Raw genomic sequence first — 25,339 nt, forward strand, 5'->3', positions numbered from 1 at the left:
AACGCTTTTTAAGGCATTAATTTTATTGTGGTTTTAATCTTTGACATGACCTGTGCAACAATGTAAACGGTCCATGTTACAACTAACCCTGCGTTAGTTTGTGCCCTGCGCACCCTTTCTGTCTGTGAACCTTAACCTCTTAGGCGTCACCCCACCATATTGAATTAAATCTACACTCTTGGAGCTTTTAGACAATATACAGTTTGTCATGATCAGATAAGAATTTAAATGGTGGGACAGTGGCATTCAGCAGGATATAAATGTTTTCAGGCACACTCTCTTCATAAATGAATCAATTACTCTCCCTACATAATTTATTTTATAAAACACTGTTGAAATGTGTATTCTGGAGGCTTAGACCTTTCCAACGATATATAGTTTGTAGTGATAGATTAAAATTTACATCAACAATATTGATGCAAACTTAGGTGTCCTGTATTCGGGACGGCGACGTTTAACAGTTTAAAAGTTTTCCAAAAACATTTTACAAATATTCTTTGTACTGTTTTTTTTTTGTTGTTGTTGCTTGATATGCTTTGTTGTTTCATAGTTGTGAATTATTGAATAGCAGGACATCTCAGCTAAACATTTATTTTTACAGTGTTTTTGTATGTGTTTTAATGAACCAACAGAAAATCAGCACAGCGAGTGGCACTGACAAACACTACTGCTATCCCCACTTCACATGTGCTGTCGACACAGAAAACATTCGTCGTGTTTTCAATGACTGTCGTGACATTATTCAGAGGATGCACCTTCGCCAGTATGAACTCTTGTGATTGGCTGTCTGGAGCAGTCGCTCCTACGCTTTTCAGTCCCACAACACATGGGCTCTCTGAGAACTACTGATGAGTGACAATGTTGTCATGTTTTTTCTGTTTTCTGCTTTTCACCTTTATGCTCTTATTTATATTTATATATACAGACAGTGCCCTCCTAAAGTATTCAGACCATAAAGCCAAAATTGCTCTGTTTGCTGTGGAGTCAAGAAATGTCTAAACGTTAAAAAGTGAATGAGGCGTACAGAATGTACCTTTTACATTTTTTTGCCGTTTTAACATATGTAGTTTACTTACTCAATGGAGCAACACGTTTGTTTTGAGATATTGAGCTTTAAAGTTTTTGCCTTGCATTCTACTTTGTAAGTAGCATCTTTCAAAGTCCTAAAATTGTCACAACTTGAAAAACATCACATTATGTAAATAAGTTTATAACTCAATTTTGACAAAAATGTCAGATAGGGAAGGAATAATTAACAACGGGCCGTTGATTTATCCGAAAATAATCCACACCCAAGGTGGTCCCATCATGCCGTTACACTGCGGGTGTGCATTATTTTTAAATAATTAAAAAAACTTTTAAATTAATACAAAAAATTAATACCCACAGATCATTTTCTCAAACAATCAGAACAAAGCATTTAATAGGGCTGTGGTATAAAACCTTATAATTCTAGGTTGAAAAATTGTCTGACAAGTGTTAAGTGATGGTCTGTGTTCAATCTCATTAGTTGTTTACTCATAAAAAGCAGAGAATGTGTAGTATCAGTTTGATCAATTTGATCAATTGAGTCTGCATTTGACTATAACACACATAAGTCAGATTGAAAGGTTGTTGTTCTTGGTTGGAAAAGCATGTGCGTTGAAACAATCAAATTTAAAATAAAATGTAAATGTTCTGTACATTTGCCTCATGTTCATCCTAAATATTTCTGTCCCTACAGCAAACAGGGCAATTTGGTCTTTACTGTCACAAAACTTGTGGAGAGCACTGTGGGTGTGTGTGTGTGTGTGTGTGTGTGTATGTATGTGTATATATATATATATATATATATGAATATGAATATATGTGTATATATATATATGGTGGGATAGAATATATGATATAAGTGTTTGTGTACAATAACTTTTTCACATTTGTATCACTTCCTGGTCATTCCTCCCTTTTATTTTGTGGTTTTGCAGCATTGATTGGATTTTAGTCGAGGTTAGTTTCGGACCAGCTAAAGAAACCTGTGTAAGGGTAGTCTGTCTTAAGGTTTTTTGAAAGTACTTGACAGAAAAGGGGTACATGAAGAGCTGCCGGTTAAATGAAGCACTTTGCATACTTTTTTTTTTTTTAAAGAAGATCAGGAGGCAAAATTCACAATGTAGCACCTCTGTATTTATTAATTGCCACTTTTTAGTTTAATCAATTGCCTTTTTTGCTTGTTTTGTTTTCTGCAAAGCGCACAGAAAAGACTTCAGGGGCATATAGAGGATTGTTTAGGTGCAGGGGCTTTTGTCATACTCTGCTTTTTTTTAGAGTGACATCAGTGCCATCCATCTTGGGAGAACCTTTGACTGGCCAATTTATGCCTCCTTTAACATGGGCGACAATGGTTTGCCTAAAAGCTCTAAATATAGATTAAAAAACACAATTTATTTTTAGTTTTGTTTTGTTAATCTGAAGAATGTGCAAGGTCACTTAATCTTGTACAGGAATGTGAAATGTTATTTTGTATAACTTCAACAGGAAAGACAAAACTGACTTGTAGAAGCTCATTGTGCCTTTTATTATGGCTGTACCTGTAAATGAGGATAACATGTCTGATGTGGAGAGTGCTGTACAGCTTGATGTCAAATCTTACAAGCAGCACAATGTGCTGAAAAAAATCTCTCCGTAGACAGGTTTTTCCTAGTTTATAAAGCTACAAAAACAATCTTTTACTACAAAAAAGAAAAAAATTAGGCAAAAAATATTGTATACGATATGCAAAATTAACCACTTACTTTAAAAACTGCAAATACCGTACATGTTTCATTTAATTCTTTGAATTTCCAGTCAAATGGAATCAGCTTTAGAAAATGTTAGAAATATTTTAATTAATATCCAAAATTGCGACATGCTGTTGTTTTGAATAGGATGCATTTTTAGACGCAAATGTATATGCAGGCTGTATGTGGGATTGTGCTAGTACAAGAGCATAGATATGACCACGTTTTTAAATGTACATATACATTTATAAAAGATTACAAATATATTCTATAAATATATATGTACAATTATTCATACCAATATGTGTGCCTACATGTATACATCTTTATGTTTATAATTGTATGCATAGCTATGCATATATATATATATATATATATATATATATATATATATATATATATATGGCGTAATTTAGAAGGAATAAGGAACTCCGACTAGTGATTCTTTACTGGCCACAGGGATTCTGAATGTGAGACCTGATGGGTCATACTCTTGAGCTGTAGTATGCACACACTGTCTGTTTCACCCAGGGGGCTGTTAGCAGCAAAAAAAATCATTCAATAATTAAATTTGTCTTCATTAACTTGCTTCTTCCAAGCCTGTGTTTTCTATAAAAACAAAATTAATTTTTGAAGAATCTTCATTGTGAGAAACTGTTCTTGTATGGAAAAATCATGCAATGACAGTTTAGTGAGTGAATTTCTGTTACAAGCTACAAAAAGGACAATTACAGTATATCATATATATTTTTAAAAAGTAGTCGATAGGTGCTGTGTTCCATCAGGTCTGTGCACCATGCAGAATTGAAAATAAAGTCCTAAATTTTAATTGAGCTTTGTATTTATTTATTTTTTATACAAATGTATATATATTTTATTAATTCATATAAAATGTTGTGCTAGGGTGAAATGATCTCATTATCCAGAATGCTTTAATGTATTGGAATTTGACTAACTTCCAATTCAACTTCATGGCAGTGATTATCAATCTATTTATCTATTCTAACATCTCAGGCCTTAAAGGGATAGTTCACCCAAAAATGAAAATTCTGTCATCATTTACTCACCCTCATGTTCTTACAAACCCACATACATTTCAAAGCAAGATATTTTGAGAAATGTTTGTAACAAAACCATTTATGGACCCCATCCACTTCCATAGTAGGAGAAAAGAATACTATGGAAGTGAATGGGGTCCATGAACTGTTTGCTAACAAACATTTCTCAAAATATCTTGCTTTGTGTTCATCAGAACAAAGAAATCTATGTGGGTTTGTAACAACATGAGGGTGAGTAAATGATGACAGAATTTTCATTTTTGGGTGAACTATCCCTTTAAGCAGGAAACACCCTGAAGAAATGGCCAGTCCATCACAAGGTGGTTTGGGCTGTTTAATTTACTCTCATAAACAGCCTTAATTGCTAATCTTGATATCTTTTTTTTTGTACTTTTTGGGGCTTGACAGATACTTGTTTAACTGTTGTTGCATACAAGGGCTACATGAGGCTTCTTCTAAATTGCATCCTTTTGTGTTCCACTGGTAAAATATCAACATACATATTTAGAACTATGTGAAAATTACCAAATAACGTTTTATCATCATCAATCTATTAAACTTCTGTGCAGGATACCCAAATGTTAGCTATAGGCTCAGCATACTGCTATGCTTATTTGGATCCTTTGAAAGAGGTTAACTGTTCTTATATGACCACAGAGTCGCTATATTGGACGTGAAGAGACAGTGTGTGACTTGAATCTGTGAGTGACTGTAACACTGGCTTCATTTTCTTTACTCTGCAGCTTTTACATGTTTAAACTAAAAATACAATTTAGTTAGTGACAATGAAGATAAAAGTTTGGCTTTAAGGATTTTTGTTGTTAATTTCTTACTGTTTATTTTAATAAAGAGGCACATTCAAAGACTTGTGTTTGCTTAGAATGACAATGTGGGAAAAAATGTAATTTTACAAATAAATTACCTTTAAAATACATATGTGGGTTTGTATTTTTAATGTATGGTAATCATGTCAAAACAGCAAAAACATGTTTATGTGTAGTTAAAATTTCACATTTATTAGGGCATCAAAACAAAATTCAGCATTTTAAATAGGGCAAATATGGATGTGCATTTTAATCTAACAGTTAAACGTCTCTCCCCATTGTCAGCGATGTGAAAAGGCAAAACAAATGGCTTAAAACTGTCCCTTCATACCAAAGATGAAACAAGTTTGAGTTTGTTATTGTTTTGTTAAAAAGACTATGGTGATACTGAATGTTCTAGCGCTTGAAACACAGGGATTTACAATTTATATAAAAACGTTGTATTATCATTATACAAATAAACAAGGATTGAGATGGGTTAAAGAGTTTTTAGTGCTTTGAGTGCATGTGTGACACTCATTGTCCATTAGCGCCACCAGTCACACAGATGTAAAACCCATGGGGCCTCATTTATAAAATCCTGCGTAAAAAACATCCTACATTTGATCTTACGAACATTTATCAAAAATGCGTACTTGTGATTCATAAACCGAACGTACGTGCAGAAAACGCGCGTACCCCTATCAAAGCTATAAATCGCAAATGAACTTGAACTTGTGCGCAGCGGAGCAGTTTCTCATCTCTGACTTTAAACGATGCCTAATTAATGTCATAAACATATTAAAGAGCGCTTGCCAATGTTTAAACCCAATTTCAAGCAGCAATAATGGTTTATATTTCCAAAAACTTGCAGCAATCAGACAAGCAAAAGTGTGTACGTCTGCTCAGACCCTGACGTGGTGCTAAGCACTTTTCCACGTCAAATACAGTTTATATAAAAAGGACTTTGCCGTGGATTTTTGCGTACGCACACTTTACGATCAAATCTGTGCACGCTTTATAAATGAGGCCCCTGAAGACGAACAATTTTTTTAATCTTTGGTATGAAGAGACAGTTTTTTGCTATTCATTCCATTTTTTTTTTTTTTGCCTCGCTGGCAATGGGGAGAGACCTTAAAGCTTAAAATGTGTTTGTGTATACATGAGCTCATGCAGGGCCGGCGCTACCTATAGGCAGAGAAGGCAATTGCCTAGGGTCTTAGGCTGGCTCTATAACCCTTAAGACAGCAATAGGCTAGGCAAAGTCCACTAACTGATAAAATGTCACTCGCCTGTAGTGAACACAAACAATGTCACAAAACAAGTCCCACTCTACAAGTTTCCTGCTAAGCGAAATGCTAAACAGGCAAGCAAAGAGACGTGCAGCATGTGATGCACGTATTTTGAAGTGACTGTAATGCATTGTAAAAATAATTGGGCTTTGTTCTGTGGATCAGCATTGTTGTTGACAAATTGACATTGTCAGACACTTTAAAAAGAGCATACACAATGGCATTGTATCGGGAGCTGACTATCAGAATAGACAAGTTCAAAAAGTTTGTATTCCAAGTCAAAGGGCACACAAACTGGAGTTCAAAATAAAAGTAGGCTACCCAGCTAGAAAAAAAAATACATTTATGTTTATTTACTTGAGTAATAAAGGGCATGCGTGTTTGACCTTCTGAACTGAAAACAGCTTGCACTGAAATATCTCAAAATATAACAGTGCCACTTTTTGGTGCACAGCAGTTATGCTTTTGGTAAGGTATGTTTTAAAGTAAATTTGACAAAAAATTTTGTTTTTACATAGTAAATTTTAGTGTTTAAATGATTTCTTATAGTGTAAGAAAAACACTGAACACATTCTGAAAAGTTGAGGGGTGCGAGGGGCCTTCAACATAAATTTTGCCTAGGGCCTCCAAATGTTTAGAACCGGCCCTGAGCTCATGACTTTTTGTCTTTTAAAGGCAGTGTAGGCAGGAATTATCTAAAAAAAACTTTTTTACCAATTTGTTTAAACTGGCTTTATATACCAATACATAAGTAAAATGTAAGTACTCTGAAGAAGAGAGTATAAAAATCGAGTGTCTGTAGATCTCTCACGACACAGCTCATTTTTCCATTCACTCTACCCCCTCCCTTCTGGGTTTCTTCTAAAGCCGCGCCCCAAAACACATGAACGCGCGAAGCCGATCCGCTCTGCTGGGAGAAGCATTTCCCTGAGACGAGCAGAGAGGACCACGGTGAATGTAGTAACATCATGTCACAATCACATGTAATAATACACCTAATTTTATCACTATGAATATAAACAAATAGGATGGCTTTTAGTCCTCACTATTAAGCTAGCATATCGATACTGGTAAAGTTTAAAATATATTTTGTTTGATTCAGTAACAAACGAGCTAGTTATATTTATAAGACAAAGCTAAAAACAGATTGCATTGATACAAGTTTTTTTTATTACCATCAGTTACACTGTGATGAAGGTGAATTTCATGGAAAATTCATAACATATAAGGTGTTTCGCATGGAAGAGTTTCCGTGATGAAAACATTGTTGACTCTGATGAGGAATAAACTTCGGAGACAATACCGCTACCGCATCGTCGACTCGCGGAAATGCACACGATATTTACTCTCGTTTGGTTTCTTTCATTCATTCCTTTTTTTGCCATGTTTGCCTTCGCTGACTGCATATGCAGGTACTGTGAGTTCTGAATGCTCTTTCTCTGCCGTACTTTTGCTCTTCCTAGAGTGCCTCGTGCACGTTCAAATCAATCGGGTGTGCACATGTGTGGGCAGATCCCATAGCAACAGGGGTGGTGCCATGGTCGCAAGAGAGAGTGATAGTCGCGCAAGCCAATTATTTGTTTCGTCCCGAATGAAAATAATTAGCTGTGTTTAAAACAGTCGCGGGAGGTCTAAAGACACTCGAGTTTTATACTCTCTTTTTCAGAGTACTTACATTTTAATTATGTATTGGTATATAAAGACAGTTTAAACAAATTTGTAAAAAAGTTTTTTAGATAATTCCTGCCTATCCTGCCTTTAATGCATATCACAAAGTTTTGTGCTTTCTCAAAATGCTGTTTGTGAATTGTAGCGCTCTTCTAAAAATCTTAAGATGGCTGAGTGTTATCAGAGCAATGGTCAGAGCACTGCCACAGTAAATTGTTAGAATGCTTCTTTCCTCTGGAAGAAAACACTTCGACAAGTGAAAGTCAGACCTGGAGAATGAGCCCTACAGCAGATGACAAAAAAAACAATGCAGGCATGAATAAAGTAGAAATTCCTAATAATAGAAAGATTATATAAGTGCTCTGACAGGGTTTAGATTAATCCACTAATGTCAATGTCCTAATATACTGTATACAACAGATGAACACAACTTTTATGAATTTTGAAAATGTGTTTACTAAAAATGTAGGCTACAAGCGAACTACAGACCACAGTCTCTTAACCTTATCACCACCAAGCTTCGGACAGCTCTTCTAAACTTTAATAAACGCATTTAAAAACAAAAAAATCTTGTTGGGAATTATGCCCATGTTGTATTGCTTTTGATATTTTCATGAGTGATGACGTTTAAAAACCCTGACAACGTCTATAGTGTAGCAAATTGTTAGCCACCATTCTTTTAAAGACACGTTACAGCTTTAAAAATCATGTTTGGAGAATCATTGTTGTGTTAAATTTTATACAGTAGAATAAAACGTGAAAAATAAGATCTTGGTTTAACACAAGCCCAAAATATTAAAGCCAAAGAATGATAAACAATAGAATTACAATTTTGTTAAAACAAAATTGTACGATTTTCTTACCTACAAATGAATTTTCATGTTACAAACATAATCTAAGAAAACTTTCCTAAGGTTTACTATGATGAAAGGTATTGTCATTAAGGTTACCAGGATGAAGCTGGGGTTGTTGCGGTTCCTCCAGTTAAAGGATGGTACGCTGATCTCAGGGTAGTGGTTCTCATGCAAAACCTCACAGCCACTGTGGGTGTGGCCACTCAGAATGAGGCGGGGTCTAAACCACCATAGAAGCTGTAATGAAGAGAGATAATTTAATCTCATAGCATTTTTAGCCTTACAGACTCCAGTGAAATAAGCAACCTATTTTGGCAAAAAACTATTTTATACAGGAAGAGTCCATCATGTCTACACCACAATTGTATAAAAACACATAAAAATAAATTAACTTGTGTACGCTTAGATGTAGTGACACACAAGGTGGTTCGTACTTAGCATGCTACTCTCCGCCCTGGACGTAAAAAAAACGTAAAAGAAAGCTTTCCCTGGGTGCTTCTGCAGCCAACTACATAGGTCTTAAAAGACCATATATCCTGTCAAAGACTGTTAGCATATTTTTAAAGATGTCCTTTCGCCTCTGATGTGGCCATTATAAATACCCATTTGTATGGCCATAAGATCTTCCTTGAGTGTTTGGGTCACCAACATGTAAAAGCAACTTTTGTGGAAGGGACATGCTCTCATTATAAGAATTTTAAAGTTGCAGGCAAAACCTACTAAGGATGAAGGGCTTATTTTTTTACTGTTCTACTGAATAAAGAATGTCACCTATAAGATGCCATCTTGGATAATCTGAGGGTGAGTAAAATAACACACAAAGTCACTTTGCAGACTCATCAATTTTGACTACCATTTTAATTTGACATCAGGTGGCTAAATGATATAATAATAATAATAATAGTAATTCCTTACATTTATATAGCGCTTTTCTCAGTACTCAAAGCGCTTTACATATGAATGGGGGAATCTCCTTAACCACCACCAATGTGCAGCATCCACCTGGATGATGCAACGGCAGCCATATTGCACCGGAACGCCCGCACACACAAGCCTTTTTAGTGGAGAGGAGATAGAGGGATATAGCCAATTAGTATGAGGGATGATTAGTAGGCCAATGGGCAAGTTTGGCATACCCCTACTCTTTTTCGAAGGACATCCTGGGATTTTTAATGACCACAGAGAGTCAGGACCTCGGTTTAACATCTCATCCGAAGGACGGTATGTCAAGCTTCCCCAGGTAGAGATACTATTGCTGTACATCATTGCCAGAAAAATGGCCTCATCTGGAGAAACCAACCAAGTCATCTATCCAAAGTATTTAATGGGGCTTACACGCTTTCAATTGCCTGGTACAAACCAGAGTTCAACTGCTCTCCCTTTTCCTGCATGTCTTTGTTCACATTAGGTTATTTAAACCTGAACCATGGCATCCATGTATCATCCAGTTGCATTTGTGCAGTTGCTAGGTAATGGCTATAAAGGAAAAGACAACAAAATGTACAATGGTCTTCAAATTACTTTTATTCCTCTTTATTTAAATTTGATCTTTTTCAAGAATTAATAATAAAACACTCTTGCATTTCTCTGCTGCAAAATGACTAAAATTCTAAAAAAGTTGGCTATGTCTTGGGCCAGACTGCAAGCGAAAGTGACGTGATTGTCAGATATGGGTAACCTATACTCAAAAAATAAGATTTTGGCCTTGGAATACCAATGGCAAGATATGCTGTGTTCCTTCCAAGTCTTGGTATTCCTGTATGATGCTCCTTATTGAGCATGCTGTATAGTTATAACGTGGAGTGGACCCCCAGTGTCAATACAACATTGAAGTGAGTGGCAGCTAGGGAATGTCATGGTTGATTTGCTAAATGATGTGATGCATAAATTGTAAATACAAGAAAAGATATTGTTCTGATTACTGATAATGGAAGATATTGTACTGTTGCTATGGGAACCTTTTGAAATGAAATGAATAAATCAATGAAAGTGACGCGCTTGTCAAGTAACGCATAAACGAAATGTGACCTCTACATTGAACCCATCCCAGTGAGTACTGAACACATACACCCAAAGCAGGGGGCAGCTATCCCAGTGCCCAGGGAGCAATTAGGATAAGGTTCCTTGCTCAAGGCCAAGGGTACCAGAGTTGCAACCGCCAGCCGTGAGACTCAAACCAGCAACTCTCATGTTAAAAGCCTGACTCTCTAACCACTAGGCTACAACTGCCCTGAACTGCCCCTTTTAAACCTGGCCAGGTTATAAAGTTACAGACAAAGTTCCTGTTTTTTTTTTATATATATATTGGTGTACAACAAAATGTTTTAGAAAAAGTACAATTGGCTGCCATGTCTTGCATAAGAAGCAAAAGGTGCTTGAACTTCTTGAGCATAAGTTGATAATCGACATGTGAATGAGGTGGAACAGAACCCATGACAATTTGCATTCCATTACCAAGGTCCAGAAAAATGTCAAAGATATGTGGTCATTAATGGGAAACATGAACTATTTTATTTCATTCTATTGTAAGAATAAAAACAAAAAAAATTGGTCCCAACCAACAAAACAAGACTGGGTAAGTAGTGACTGAATTTTCCATTTCTGGGATGACTATTCTATAAATTAAACTTTTTAGTTTAATTCAACAATTTTGACTTACCTTTTTGGAGGCAACCTGTGAAATGACATCATACTGTTCCTGAAACAGCTGGTATCGTTCATTCAGAGGGGCTGCATCTACACCTGTACACATGGCATCACTCACTCTATATAGAGGGTAATGCTGAGAAACATGAATACATTGTTACAGTAATACATATGTTTACTGAACTGGTAATAATAAAAATACAATTTACTTAGCGTCACATAACAATTTATATATATATATATTGCAAGTTCTCCCACTTAGAAATCATGGAGGGGTCTGAAATTGTCATTGTAGGTGCATGTCCACTGTGAGAGACATAATCTAAAAGCAAATCCAGAAATCATAATATATTATTTTTTAACTATTTATTTGTATGATACAGCTGCAAATAGCAGGGTGTTCAAATACTTATTTTCCTCACTGTATACAGGTGGTGGTCATATAATTAGGATATCATCAAAACGTTATTTTATTTCACTAATTGAAGCTTTAATATTATATTTATTCATTACACACAGACTGATATATTTCAAAATGTTTTTTTCTTTCAATTTTGATAAATATAGCTTACAACTAAGGAAATTCCAAATTCAGTATCTCAGAAAAAAATAATTTTTAATATTGTTGTGAAAAGGTTCAATATTGAAGACACCTAGTGCCACATTCTAATCAGCTAATTAACTCAAAACACCTGCAAAGGCCTTTAAAATGGTCTCTTAGTCTAAACCTGTAGGCTACACAATCATTGGGAAGACTGCTGACTTGAAAGTTGTCCAAAAGACAACCATTGACACCTTGCACAAGGAGGGCAAGACACAAAAGGTAATTGCAAAAGAGGCTGGCTGTTCACAGAGCTCTGTGTCCAAGCACATTAACAGAGAGGAAGGAAAAGACGTGGTAGCAAAAAGTGTACAAGCAATAAGGATAACCGCACCCTGGAGAGTATTGTAAAAACAAAACGCATTCAAAATTGTGGGGGAGATTCACAAAGAGTGGACTGCAGCTTAAGTCTATCAGGATCCTGCCATAGAAGTCTTGTTTTATATTTATGGTTTATCATGATGGCAGGGTTCTGACAGCCTCAAGTTCCATGTGGAGGCTTATGGCCTTGTATATTGGGTCATGTTGGGTTGCCAGGTCTGCACATTGCTCTAGGATGGGGATGGTCAAAATGGAATGGCTCATCAATGTTTAATACATGCAGTCTCACCTGTAGCAGAATTGGTGCTGTTGGGGCAAAAGTCTCTGTGTTCTTGCAGTGGTCATCATGGTGTGAACCCTAATAGGGTAAAAATTTGTTTATTTCACAAAGAAAGACTTCAACAGAACAGTTCACAACAAAACAACAAAGATATGGTTGGGTCTGCCTCCTCCGGGGGCAGCGCTTGCAAGCTCACCACCTGATCTCTGAAGGGAGTGGTGGGAACTTTGTGCACGTAGCCTGGTCTGGGTCTCAGTGTTATGCTCGAGACAGCAGGACCAAACTGAAGGCATGAATCGTCAACAGAGAATGCATGTAAATCCCTTACTCTCTTCACGGAGGCCAATGCAAGCAGGGTCAGAGTTTTCATTGACAAAAACTTCAGACTCACAGACTGCAAAGGCTCGAACGGGGGTCCCTGCAGGGCTTTCAGCACCATGGACAGGTCCCAGGGAGGAATAGAGGGAGGGCGCAAGAGGGTTTAGCCTACGAGCGCCTCTTAAAAACCTAATAACTAAATCATGCTGGCCAACCGATCTGCCGTTGATAAGTGAGTGATGAGCAGAAATAGCGGCGATATCAACTTTAATGGTGGAGGGTGACAGCCTACCATCTAACCCGTGTTGAAGATATAAAAGCACAATGTTAATGGGGCATTCTCGGGGTCCTCGCGTTGCGAAGAGCACCAGGTGACGAACCGGTTCCATTTGAGCGCGTAAGCCCGTCTTGTGGACGGCGCTTGTGCCGCGGCGATGGTGTTAGATAATGTTTGCGATAAATCACCTAAACCTTGCACGCGCTCAACAACAACACATGGAGATCCCACAGGTCGGGGCCCCTCGCTGAGAAAGAAGGTCTTTCCTCAGGGGAATCCGCTAGGGAGGGGCTGTCGAGAGGAGCATCAGTTCTGGAAACCAATTCGTGGTTGTCCAGTAAGGCGCAACCAGAAAAAGGTTTCCTCGTCCTGCCGGACCTTGCACAGCGTCTGTGCGATTAAGCTCACTGGGGGAATGCGTATTTGCTAGGGCTGTCAATAGATTAAAATATTTATTCGTGATTAATTGCATGATTTCATGAGTTAACTCGTGATTAATTGCAAATTAATCGCACATTTTTATCTGTTCTAAATTTACCTAAATGTAACACTTTTCAAGTTTTTAATGCTCTAATCAGCATGAATTTGGATAATATATATGCTATATGCAAATGTATGTCTACAACAGCCTGTTTACATTTTCAACAGAACCATCAGCCATAGTTTTATATATGATTTTCCCTTTAGAAGACCTTGTTCTTTTTCCATTTCTGTTTGCTGCTGCATCATTTGTGACCTGTGCTGGCAAGTTGAGTTGGGATGAGCAAATTTTCAAAAATGTTTCATTTATATTTTAACATTCTCTATTAAAAAACTTCAAAACAATTGGAACAATATGGAATATGACAAAGCATGACAGAACTATACCTGTTTACGCAGAGCAAAAACGATATCAATATATGTTACATATATGTTTTTCTTTTATTGTATAATTTTGACATTGAGACAGACTGCTTTAAGATACTGTATACTAATGCAAGGGTTTAATATAATGTTACACAACACATACTTTCCCTTAACAGTTAACCAAACATTCACTTCAGATATAACAGATTATAGGTCATACCTGCGTGAATTCTTGTCAAAACAGATATTTTTAAAAATGTAATTTTGTGTTAGATGTATATATATATCGGGGTCGCACACTCGCGTGTTTGTGTACATGCGCTTCAGACGTCTGCGTCAGACATCGCTTTTGAGCCTTGTCACTCTTAATAACTCTCTTAACATCAATCAGGTCCCGAACTTTATCTCTCTTAATAATTATTTTACCATCAAGAAAATCCTGCAGTCTATTTTCTATAATTTCTGAATGCTTTAAAAACGAAACTAAAAAGTGAAAGAAGACGCATCTTTGCTTTAAATTTTTGATTTGGGACGGTACACCTCACAGAAAACGTACAGATAAAGATCATTTTAGATGTTTAATGACCATTTAGAGCATTGGATTCGCTAGACGAGAGCTTAATGTTCTTATTTTTATGAAAAGCTCCGACTCATCTAGACAGCGCGGGTCACTTGCTGCGTCTCAGTTCATCCAGCTGTGGGTCAAACAGAAATTGCGTGTTGCGTTAATCGCGCGTTTATAAAATTAGTGCCGTTAAAATGAATTTGCGTTAACGCGTTATAAACGCGTTTATTTTGACAGCCCTAGTATTTGCGCATCTCCCGCAGCCAGCTGTGTGCCAACGCATCCACGCCGAGGCTGCCCTCGGTTAGTGAATAGAATTGGCGACAGTGGGTATCGCCCGGCGCACGACCGAACTTCTTCCAAATCAGCTGAACCGTCTGGGGGTGGAGTCGCCATTCGCCGGGGCGCGCAGCTCGGGAAAGTGCGTCTGCCGCTGTATTGAGCAAGCCCGGGATGTAAATGGCACGAAGGGACCTCAGATGCTTCTGACTCCAAAGGAGGAGATGACGGGCGAGATGCGACAGGTGATGAGAGCGCAAACCGCCTTGACAGTTGATATACGCAACGGTCGCAGTGTTGTCGGTGCGTACTAGTACATCCTTCCCTCACAGCTCCATAGCGAAGCGTACAAGTCCCAGATATACAGCCCACAACTCACGGCAATTGATATGCCAGTGCGGCTGGGGTGCTGTCCACACCCCTGAAGCTGCGAGCCTGTCGTACTTGGCTCCCCAGCCCGTGTCGGACGCATCTGTGTGGACAACAGCATGCAGAGAGACCTGTCTCACCGGCCCTGAGAAACGCAGGGTCCGACCACGGGGGGAATGTTAGGCGACACGCAGGTGTAATTGTTACACCGTGGATGCCGGCGCGCCACGCTCTCCTGGGGACTTGATCGTGAAGCCAACGCTGAAGCGGTCGCATATGGAGCAGTCCGAGCGGTGTCACAGCCGCGGCTGCTGCCATAAGCCCCAGGAGCTTTTGAAATTGTTTCAGCGGGACCGCATTCTTCCCCGGAATGAATCGAGGCAAGTAAGAATTGACTGGATGCGCACTTCTGTTAAACGCACCAATAAATCGATTGAGTCCAAATCCATGCCGAGAAAAGAAATCCTCTGCGTGGGGCAGTGAAGAGTTTGCTCTTCTCCCAGTTGAGCCGAAGACCTAAGCGGGCGAGATGCTGAAGTGTTAAATCTCTGTGCTCGCAAAGCGTCCGCCGAGAATTCGCTATTATAAGCCAATCGTCGATGTAAGCTAGAATGCGAACGCCGCTCTCTCTCAGAGGCTTTAACGCTGCTTCCATCACCTTTGTGAACACACGGGGAGAGAGAGACAGCCCGAAAGGTAAAACTTTGTACTGATATGCCCGACCCTCGAACGCAAAGCAGAGAAACGGCCTGTGACGAGGGAGAATGGACTGCAAACCAATCTTGGGGGCGAATCAATTGAAATATCTGCTTCTGCGTTATCATCCTGGTGAAACGAATGCCCGAGAATTTGGGTGTGTGCCGGTTGAATTGTATTTCGTAACAGAGGCAGACCGTGCGTAAAACTCAACGAGACGGACTGGGAAGATTAAGCCAAGCCCCCAGGGACCGCACAAGGGGAATTAACGACACTACCATTGTACCCACGGGGGGGCAGCGAAGCGAGACAGGTGGGACTGCCGGTGCGTGTGCTGTGACAGCACGAACATCTACAGTATGTGTGTGTGTGAGACACTGACCTGAGCTTGCTGAGGGTGATGGTCGTCTGGTCTCCTCTGCGGAGAGAGCAGACTCCAATGAGGGTGCTGGTGGTCCGGTCTCCTCAGCGGAGAGCTCGGACTCCTCAGGACACCCACTGGCGATAGAGGAGACCTGGAGAAGGAATAGGAATGCACTCTTTTTGTGGTTTTGTGGGTGCCGGCTGAGAAGCCGGCAGAACAGAAACAAAACGAAACCAAAGATTCTCCACCCGGCCCTCCTCCGAGGGAGGGAGCGGTGCGTTCACAGCCTCCCGAAGAGTGATCCCATCTGAATCCAGGTCGCCCGTCTCAGGGTCGCTTCGATTTCCGTTTGCCACGGGAAGCGGGTGGGGCGGGCGGGTCGGGCTATCGATGGCTGTTCCCCCTCCGATGCCTGGATGACGTCCTAGTGGGGGGGGGGGGCAGAGGCAGCCGCCGCATGGCGCCCTCAGCGAGTAGCAGACGAGGCAGCCGGCGCTGGGGGGCGAGATGCAGGTCGCTTGCGCCGGGGCATGAGCGATCGCCTCTGTCTGCATCTGGGCGGCGGAGAACTGCTGGGCAAAAGACTCCACCGACTCACCGAAGAGGCCAGTCTGGGACACTGGAGCATCCAAGAACTTGTTCTTCTGCGCATCCGACATGTCCGCCAGACTTAACCATAAGTGGCGTTCCGGGATCCACTTCAGAGGGAGGGGGCCCACCCTCGGATGTTGCGGAGGCTGTGGACCCGGAGGGAGGCACAACAGATCCTACAGACATTGTAGAACATGACTCTGCAGTCTCCTTTGGAACCTCTTCCGGCTGTGGATGAGGAGGCTGAGAGCCGGAGGACGAAATCCCCCAACCGGTTCAGCACAGTGATGCGGAGGTCATCCTTTGAGAGCCTCACAGCCGCACCATGGCGACGCTCGACACTCGCAGGACGAGGGTTGCGCTTTTCCCGGAGGAAAGACAACCATCTCCGCAAAGCCACAAGGGAAATGTTCTCGCAGTGAGAACACTTACCCTCAGCAAAAGCTGCCTCCGCATGCTCGATGCCCAAACATAAGAGACAACGCTCGCGACCGTCCTTCGGACCCATGTACTTTCCGCACCCTAGATCGCATGGACGAAAGAGCCGTGGAATACTGCGAGCGTCTGCTGTGGTACTGCCAGTCCAACCAACTTCAGCAATCGATCCCAACAGAGTAAAGTAGCTTCTCAGTAGCAGATATTGCCGGCTTTCGAAGAGATAAAAAGCTAATTTCTATATTTGCACCTGCTGCTTATATACGCACCTGGCGGGGCGGCGCCAGCATTATGCAAATATCTCAATGCCAAGTTCATTGGCGTTTTAGTAGTATTCGAAGCAGATTGGTCCCTCTAAGCGAGTTCCCAATTCGTCGATCACAACGTAACGTCGTAGTGACCGACTGAAAGGGAACAAAACATATTATCACACATCCATGTGTTAAGACATTAGCACTTTTATTGAAGCTGTTGTTATGCATGCATAATTTTCTGTGTATGATTTTTTATTGTTAAAAGTAGATTTGGTTTAATTATTATTTTAATAGTGTAATACATTTTCATTTTACTGTGAGATGGACAATAACACATTTACCTGAACCTGAGCTTTCAGTTTATAAAGATGATAACAAATAATGACTATTCTGGTGGAGATAGAGGTTGTGCAAAAGACTTCAGTGCAGACTTACAGTACACACACATGCTACTTTATAATTCTGAGGTCTTTTGCCTTTTACATGGTTGTGGATAATTATTGTTATAAGTTTTACTTTCTGCAGGAGAACAACATGCAATGGAAGCATCTTTAGAGCAACATGTTTGCGCTATTAGTGCGTATTTCCATCCGACAACAAATCTTGCACCATCAGTATTATGGGGCGTGCTTCACAATTTTCAATGCAAGCAATAGTTTTGTTGTCAAAGTTTAAAAAGTGTTTTGACTGTCGAATTAACATTTACAAATCTGAAAAGCTTTAAACAGCCGTCCAAGTTCAGAAATTATATAAGAACATGGGACGCAGTGATTTTGTGGGCCACGGAAGACCCATTGAAGACCCCTGCTTTAAACTATACCTATTGTTTCAATTACACCAGTGAATGAGAAAGTAGGTCATTTGAAAGAGTTGCATCTTGTAACACTATATCGACTCTGCACTGGCTTTGCACTTTCATGTGTTTTGGAAGAACTTTAGAGAGAGAAAAGTGGGATCTATTTACCTTTTATATTTACAAAGCTAGTTTTGCTATTGTTAGCTCATACGAAACTAGCCTACACTAGTTTAAATGCAAAAACCATTGAAACTAATATGTCTATATTAATTACCTGAATGGAGCAATTAAGAGCATGCGAGAGTTTGTACAATTCATTCTCCACACGCTGACAGATGAGGCAGTGATCACCATGCAAAGCAACACTGTTCACCAGCAAGAAACTGTGAAAATACACAAGAAATCACACAAACCTGTTGATGTTTTTGTTAGTTTATTGTTAGTTAATCTAAATGTATTCCTGTTTTCTTTTCCTTTTAAATGCCATGCCAGCTGAATGTGTTCTTCACATCCAACCCTGGAGAGCCGATGCCCTGCAGAGTTTAGCTCCAACCTTTATCAAACACACCTACCTGTGATTTTCTAGTGATCATGAAGAGATTGATTAGCTTGCTCAGGTGTGTTTGATTAAGGTTGGAGCTGAAAATTTGCAGGGCACCGGCTCTCCAGTTCCACTCCAGTTTTAGACACACACTCGCGAACTTCCCTAAGCACTTCCCCTCGGGGGAATCCCTGTCGCCATTTTGAAGTGCGTTCCACTTCGTCAAGTGGACGAGGGAAGTTTGTATGGACAGGGGGAGCGAGTATGCTTCATATGTACACTTCATGCAGCTTCATATCCCACAATGCAACACGATTGTGACGTAACTTCAGCAATTCGCGATTTGCACATGGAGGGGGCGGTCTCCACTTTCCATGTGATCAAGGGCTTAGGGCGATTCATTTGAACCCACTTCAAGTGTTCTAGCAGTAGTGGGCACTCGAACAATGTAAGCAATGATGTACATCCGAGTGAACGAGACAAGTTAGTGAGTGAAGTTCATAAAAAAACGAACTGGAACGCAGGGCAGGTTTGGATGTGAAGAACACTGCTGTAGCATAACTAGTAGAGCATTGTGTTGCACCACAAGCATTTTTGGTTCAATTTCCATGGAACACAAAATCTGATTAAAACTCAACAGTTTCTTTTAAGTCGTACATTCTTAAAAAAACATTGCTTTCTTTCCTTTTTAAGTATGTATCTTTATCCACTATAAAGAACCTTTTGTGCAAGAGTTTGAATGTTTTCTTGGAGTCATAAATTCAGAATAATACAATTACTGTAATTCCTTTATTTTTAAGTGTTGATGGATATGGTGCTTTGGATTAAAATTTCTACCAAATGTATAAAATGGACTGACAAAATACATTCTAGATGATTAAACTAAAAAACATTGCTGTCTATCTGTTTAATATTTTTTTTAAACAACAAGACATACATGACACTTACTTGACTTCTCTAATGGTAAGGATACGGGCTGACGTCACATTAAACACTTGCTCAAACCGCTCCAACTTCTGCGGTGTCATTCTACAAAGTAAAAGACAGACAATACAGGAGCCACACCTTAGTCAAATCATGCACCTGCACATACAAAGCTTAACACAAAGAACTGAAATAGGGCTGCATAACGATTAATCGTGATTAATCGTTTGCAGAATAAAAGTTTTTGTTTACATCATATATGCCTGTGTACTGTGTATAATAATTATGCATAAATAAATACACTTGCATGTAGGTATTTAAGGCATATTTACATATGTATATAAATTTTTATATTTATATATAATTTATATTATATATAAATATTTAATCTATAAATATTTTTTTCTTAAAATTATACATGCATGTGTGTATATTTATTTATACAAAATTATTATACACAGTACACACACATATATGAGGTAAACAAAAACTTTTATTCTGCAAACGATTAATCACGATTAATCGTTATGCAGCCCTAAACTGAAATGAATGTTGATGGAATGTTGGATTAAACTAAAGTTGCAGTTCCACATTCCTAAAATTTACATTCTTCTGTCCATGACTTTTACAGACATTGTAATCACAATGTTTACTAAATTTAATACTACACATATGACTTGTAACACACTTAATTAACTAGCATAGCATTTGCAAAAGGAACTAGTGAAAACCTTATAGACTATGTTAACAGTTTGTAATATAAATGAATATCCTTCAGGCTATATATTGTATCATCAAACATTGCTTATTAAAGCAACACTATGTAGTTTCCATGTAAAAATGACAGCTCCCCCATGTGGTTGAAAAGCGCAACAGTGCCTGGTATCAGACACTCTTCTGCAGGCAGGATGAGGGGCGGGGCTGTGTTTCCTACCCTCCACCGCCACTTTCAGAGTGTGCTTGTAGCAGCTAGGAGGCTACTCAGGTTGCAGCAACAGTACAATTTGTCCAGTTAAAAGTTGTTCTATCACTGAAATAATTTTAGAGACATTATTTAAAGGTAAAAAAACTACATAGTTTTGCTTTAAATTAATATATATAATTGCTGAAGTTGGACAGCTATTTAAAGCTGTTAATCCTAAATCATACTATAAGAACACAGGTTGCAGGGATTTTATGAGCCGCGGAAGACCCATTAAAGGCCCATGCTTTAAATAACATATCATTTACACAGTGTTCATGCTGTGCAATTAGACATATCTTATTGACTGAATAGGCCCCCCAAATTGACCAAATGTGTAGTAATGTGCACATTTAAATATTAAACAAATATGTTGCTTTATGTTGTTTTATTTAAGTCAGCTTTGAAAGTCAATTGTAATCCTTAAACTTACTCATGATGAAAGCCAATGTCATGATTTCCGGTAAGGACAACAAGCTCTGTGTCACTGGGATGGCGGAAGATCTGTTTGAAACGTTTGACGTCATCTTCCCAGTCCTATATAGAAAGTCACAGCACCAAAGCTAGGGCATTACTAAACATAGTGAAAATGTAATGCCTGGAAAAATTCTACAATGTTTAAATATCCTTCTGAAATAGTTAGATATGTAGTGATATTTGACAGTAGTCAAAATTACACTACTTTGCGGTGAAAAATAAACCAGCCAAGTGAATAACATACTGCAGCAATAACTCCATGGAGTAAAATCAACCCTGCTGAAAAAACAATAAAACCATTACAGAAAATTATAATGGTTTCCATTAAAATACAAATAGGAACCATTAGCTTTTACTATTAAAACCACTACACTGTAGTGTGTTTTGGGCCATATTTCATTAGAAGCAATACATAGAACCAATACATACCATTAGAGGCCAACAAAGACCAACACAATAGTGTGTTTTGGGCCATATTCCATTAGAACCAATAACATTCCCAATAAAACCAATAGAATTTCTATGATGGTGTCTATTGATTTTTTTTTAGCAGGGAATACTCATTAAGGTCAAATGAGGTGAAATGATGGGAGCTAGTCCCTGGAAATACAACAAGAGTCGTTTTCATGAATGACATGAAATAGAGCATGTAACTATTACGTTATAGAGGGTTTTCACGACGCGTCATCAGAGCGGTAGTCGCCATATTGGAGGCACTCCGCATCACAACAGAGCACAGGCACTGAAGTATATCCCGAACGTCGTCAAGGAAAATGGTTAATTATTGCCGTGTTTGAGGTTGTACCATTAGGACAGTTTGAGAAAAACATTTGGAATATTATCGACTTCCAAAAGTTATTAAAAACCAGGGAAAGGACTGCAAGAAATTATCAGAGGAGGCGCTTGTGGTTGGCAAAGCTCAGGAAAAAGAGTAGTATTGTATTAGAAATATGATTGAAGTACATAAAGTATAAATACATGTTTCTACTTGTTGTGCTTTTTTTAAAGAGTATTTAATATGTACTTTTTAAAAGTATACTTTAAGTGTATGCACAAAATGTACTTAAACACAACTAAAATTTGCACTGCAATGCCTTAATGCCAGTGTGCTTAATTGCTCATAACAAATTTTCTATTGTAATGATAATAATATTTTTAATAGTAAATGGTAAAAACAATTATTGCTTTTATTGTTTTACTGTGTGCTTATTTAACTGTAAAGCACTTTGGTAGGACACTGGGTATTTAAAATTGACTAAATAAATAGACATGTCTACTACATTCACTTAAAGTATCCAAAGCGCACAATAATCCATTGTAGGCTACTCCGTTCAGTTCTTTACACCGAGTGCCTCCACAATGGCCGCGTCGTGACGTCGGTGAAAACCCTCTGGGCAGAGTGTAAAAACAACAACTAATGTGCTAGATGCTATGACTACTTTTTAAAAAGACGCACTGTTGCCATGATGTGTGTTAGACGCATGCGATGCTGTGCTGATCAATCAGTGTATGACATAATGTTATCGCAAAAGCATATTAATACTGATTTAAACTGGTTTACGATACTATGATGTTATATACTGATCGGAGACATGACTTCATTGACTTGTTTCAAAGTAGGGACGTGCACTGGTTAAAATTATGAATTTGGTTAATCCTATATAAAAGTCAATGTGTACCGTCAGCTGTGGGCTTTACATTTATCAAAATATTGTAGTGTTAAACCGAGTAAAGAAACTCATACAGGTTTCAAACAACATGAGGGTGAGCAAATGATGACAAAATTTTGGGTGCGCTCTCGCTTTAAGAAACAAATGTGTGTAAACACATATGCCAATTCAAAATGTATGCACGTATATCGTTTTGGAAAACAGCACATGAAAATGCATTGCAATGTAGATCTGTATATATATATATATATATATATATATATATATATATATTTATTTATTTATTATCTTAAACTCCGAAACCACTCATATTCAGATCTGAGAGTGAGAGCCAAAATGAACTTACCTTAAACTCCGAAATATTCCGATCTAATAGTGAGAGCCAAAATGTAGGCTAATTTATCTTAAACTCCGAAATCACTTATACTGTATTCAGATCTGACAGTGAGACCCAAAATTTACGTTATCTTAAACTCCGAAATCACTTATATTCAGATCTGAGAGCCAAACATTATAGCCTAGAGCATGAAAGATGAAATAAAAATAGCCTACGTGAAAAAAAATCTGGGATACGATTTCTCATAATCGTACTCCAAGAAATTACAAACTGCTGCATAATGTTTTTTATCTTGTGAGTATATGATGTTTTGCTGTATACCTCAGTCGAGCTCCACTTGCCCTCATCAAACACATCTCCCAAAATAAAAACAACTTCTGGTTTGAAAAGCCACAGAGAAGTCTGGAATGCTCTTTCCATCTGCCACTCTCTTCGAAAACAAAGAAGATCGGAGATTCATAATGGTCATATTAAACATATTGAGTTTAAAAGTACACTAAATCTATACCTTCTGAGTTTGTCCAGCCAGTGTCCTCTGATGGCCCCTAATAAATGTGTGTCAGAGAGGAATAACGCCCGAACATTTGAATGTGAATCTGAATCAGGCCACGAGCATTGCGAAATAACAGCGTAATAAATCATATATTCTGAAAATATAAACGCAGCGACGAGCGCCAGGATAAGCGACAAAGCGAATCTTCCGCTCGCCATCGAGGTCCTCTCATAGGTGCACAATTCATGGTGACAGAACACACACAATCGCTTCTCACGTTCCCAAAAAAAATCGTTCTCATTTTCGGCTTTATTCGTTTTAAGATGGTATTTTAACATCAAACACATTCATATTATTTATAACCTGCCAAAATAAAAAAATGAATTGGACCTACAAAAATAAATCTGTGACGAAATGTTAAGAAAAAATAAGTGTAATAATTAAATATTTTTTACAAAGAAATGTAAAAAAATAAATGAGTATTGATACTTTATTGTCTTTTTATTTATTATTGTATTGTTCCACATTATTTATGTTTGCGCTGAATGAATAAAACGTTTGTTATTTTGTATTTGTTTATACACAATTATGTATTTGTTTAAGCATTTATGGGAAAAATATTTTTAGAATAAACATTTATCTCACATGTATTTATATCCACATTTATTTATGAATCCATATCGGGGGGCGTGCATTACTCAGACATAGCAATCGAGCATAGAGTGTAAGGCGTATTGGCATGCAAAGGTTTAAGGCCATAGATATCATATAAAAGGCCACAGTGACATCTTGTGGTTTCACAAATTTACTTTTAACAACCAGTATAGAAGAACAAGAGACGAAACTCTGATGCGTTTTTTGGTAACAGCTGTGGCACTTCGGTAGTGCGGTAGCCATTTTGGAATGAAAATGCCATTGCTGGAGTTACCAAAGAGTTATGAACAACAGCTGTGCAGCACAGATAACAGATAATTTCTTAAATTAAGCCATCAGTAAATTTTGTTCACATGCTAAACCTACAGTAAATGCTGTATTTTTTTGTGGGTATATGTTGCGTTGTTTTGTTATCAATTGTGGAATCCAATCATTAAATAGATACACATTTGAGGTAGTTTTTTAAATTCTATTTTATGCGACTTTACACATTTACTTCTATTATAAGTTACCAAGTCCACTAGGTATGACCAGTGTTGGGGAAGTTACTTTAAAAAAGAAGTGTTTGCTCGTAACTCGTTACTTTTAAAAAAAGTAATCCATTACTTTACTTAGTTACCACCTTTACTTAGTAACTTTTTACGTTACTCGTTACTTTTACGTTACTTTTATGTTGCCTGACATTGGGCAGAACCCAATATCTGTTTCTAAATGTGTAGGCCTAAATAAAGTTATACTATGGAGGACATAACAGGTATTTCTTTTGTGCTCTTTATTATAAAAAAGTATCAATAAGTTCCTTAGGAACAACATGGTAACCTCAAAATTAGTCATATGTCTCAAAATAAATTTATCTGAAAGTCTGTTTCTTCTGGGGGTAAGCACAAGACCTACCAGGTTGAACAGCCTTTCCACTAGTGCACTGTATGGTGCAGGGCCGGCCCTGGCCAATTTGTTGCCCTAGGCAAGATTTCACCTGGTGCCCTTTAGAATCACAGAATCACAATTGTGTTCCAATCATTTTGTTCATAACTTACACAGAAACAAACTGCACAGCTTTGTCCTGTTATTCTTTATTTTGAAAATATTTTGGAAACACACACAAACACACGAACACATACATTGTACCCTGTTACTCAGGCATTTGATCTTGACATTGTTAAAATCTTGTCTTTTTTACGTGTTTTAACACTGTACATTTAACTTAAAATAT

General features: G+C 38.4%; 2 protein-coding genes across 2 annotated transcripts in view; one reads left to right on the forward strand and one right to left on the reverse strand.

The window, feature by feature from the left end:
• gnal (guanine nucleotide binding protein (G protein), alpha activating activity polypeptide, olfactory type) overlaps positions 1-3,801 on the forward strand; it is a 226,839-nt gene extending 223,038 nt beyond the window's left edge. The window contains exon 12 of the mRNA XM_065287999.2: positions 633-3,801. Within this exon, the coding sequence (XP_065144071.1) occupies positions 633-779 (147 nt within the window). The 3' untranslated portion in view covers positions 780-3,801. The remainder of the gene's footprint in view (positions 1-632) is intronic.
• Positions 3,802-6,239: 2,438 nt separating this feature from the next.
• On the reverse strand, positions 6,240-23,780 carry mppe1 (metallophosphoesterase 1). Its single transcript, XM_065288001.1, has 9 exons — positions 23,488-23,780; positions 23,301-23,409; positions 20,929-21,032; positions 19,559-19,639; positions 18,344-18,452; positions 12,289-12,357; positions 11,091-11,213; positions 8,528-8,668; positions 6,240-7,860 (listed from the first exon to the last, which is right to left on the reverse strand). Exons 1-9 carry the CDS (start codon positions 23,688-23,690, stop codon positions 7,678-7,680), a joined length of 1,122 nt encoding a protein of 373 aa, XP_065144073.1. The 5' UTR covers positions 23,691-23,780; the 3' UTR covers positions 6,240-7,677.
• Positions 23,781-25,339: the final 1,559 nt, after the last annotated feature.

The sequence above is a fragment of the Paramisgurnus dabryanus genome, chromosome 22 (genome assembly GCF_030506205.2).
Source record: "Paramisgurnus dabryanus chromosome 22, PD_genome_1.1, whole genome shotgun sequence".
NCBI classification, from domain to species: Eukaryota; Metazoa; Chordata; class Actinopteri; order Cypriniformes; family Cobitidae; genus Paramisgurnus; species Paramisgurnus dabryanus.

Excerpts from the sequence above, each read along its gene's own strand:
- mppe1 (XM_065288001.1), bottom strand. The coding sequence starts at position 23,690 with ATGGCGAGCGGAAGATTCGCTTTGTCGCTTATCCTGGCGCTCGTCGCT. Across the intron at positions 11,214-12,288 it reads CAGCACCAATTCTGCTACAG|CATTACCCTCTATATAGAGT; the intron begins GTGAGACTGCAT and ends CATGTTTCTCAG. Across the intron at positions 8,669-11,090 it reads CACAGGTTGCCTCCAAAAAG|CTTCTATGGTGGTTTAGACC; the intron begins GTAAGTCAAAAT and ends TCTTCATTACAG.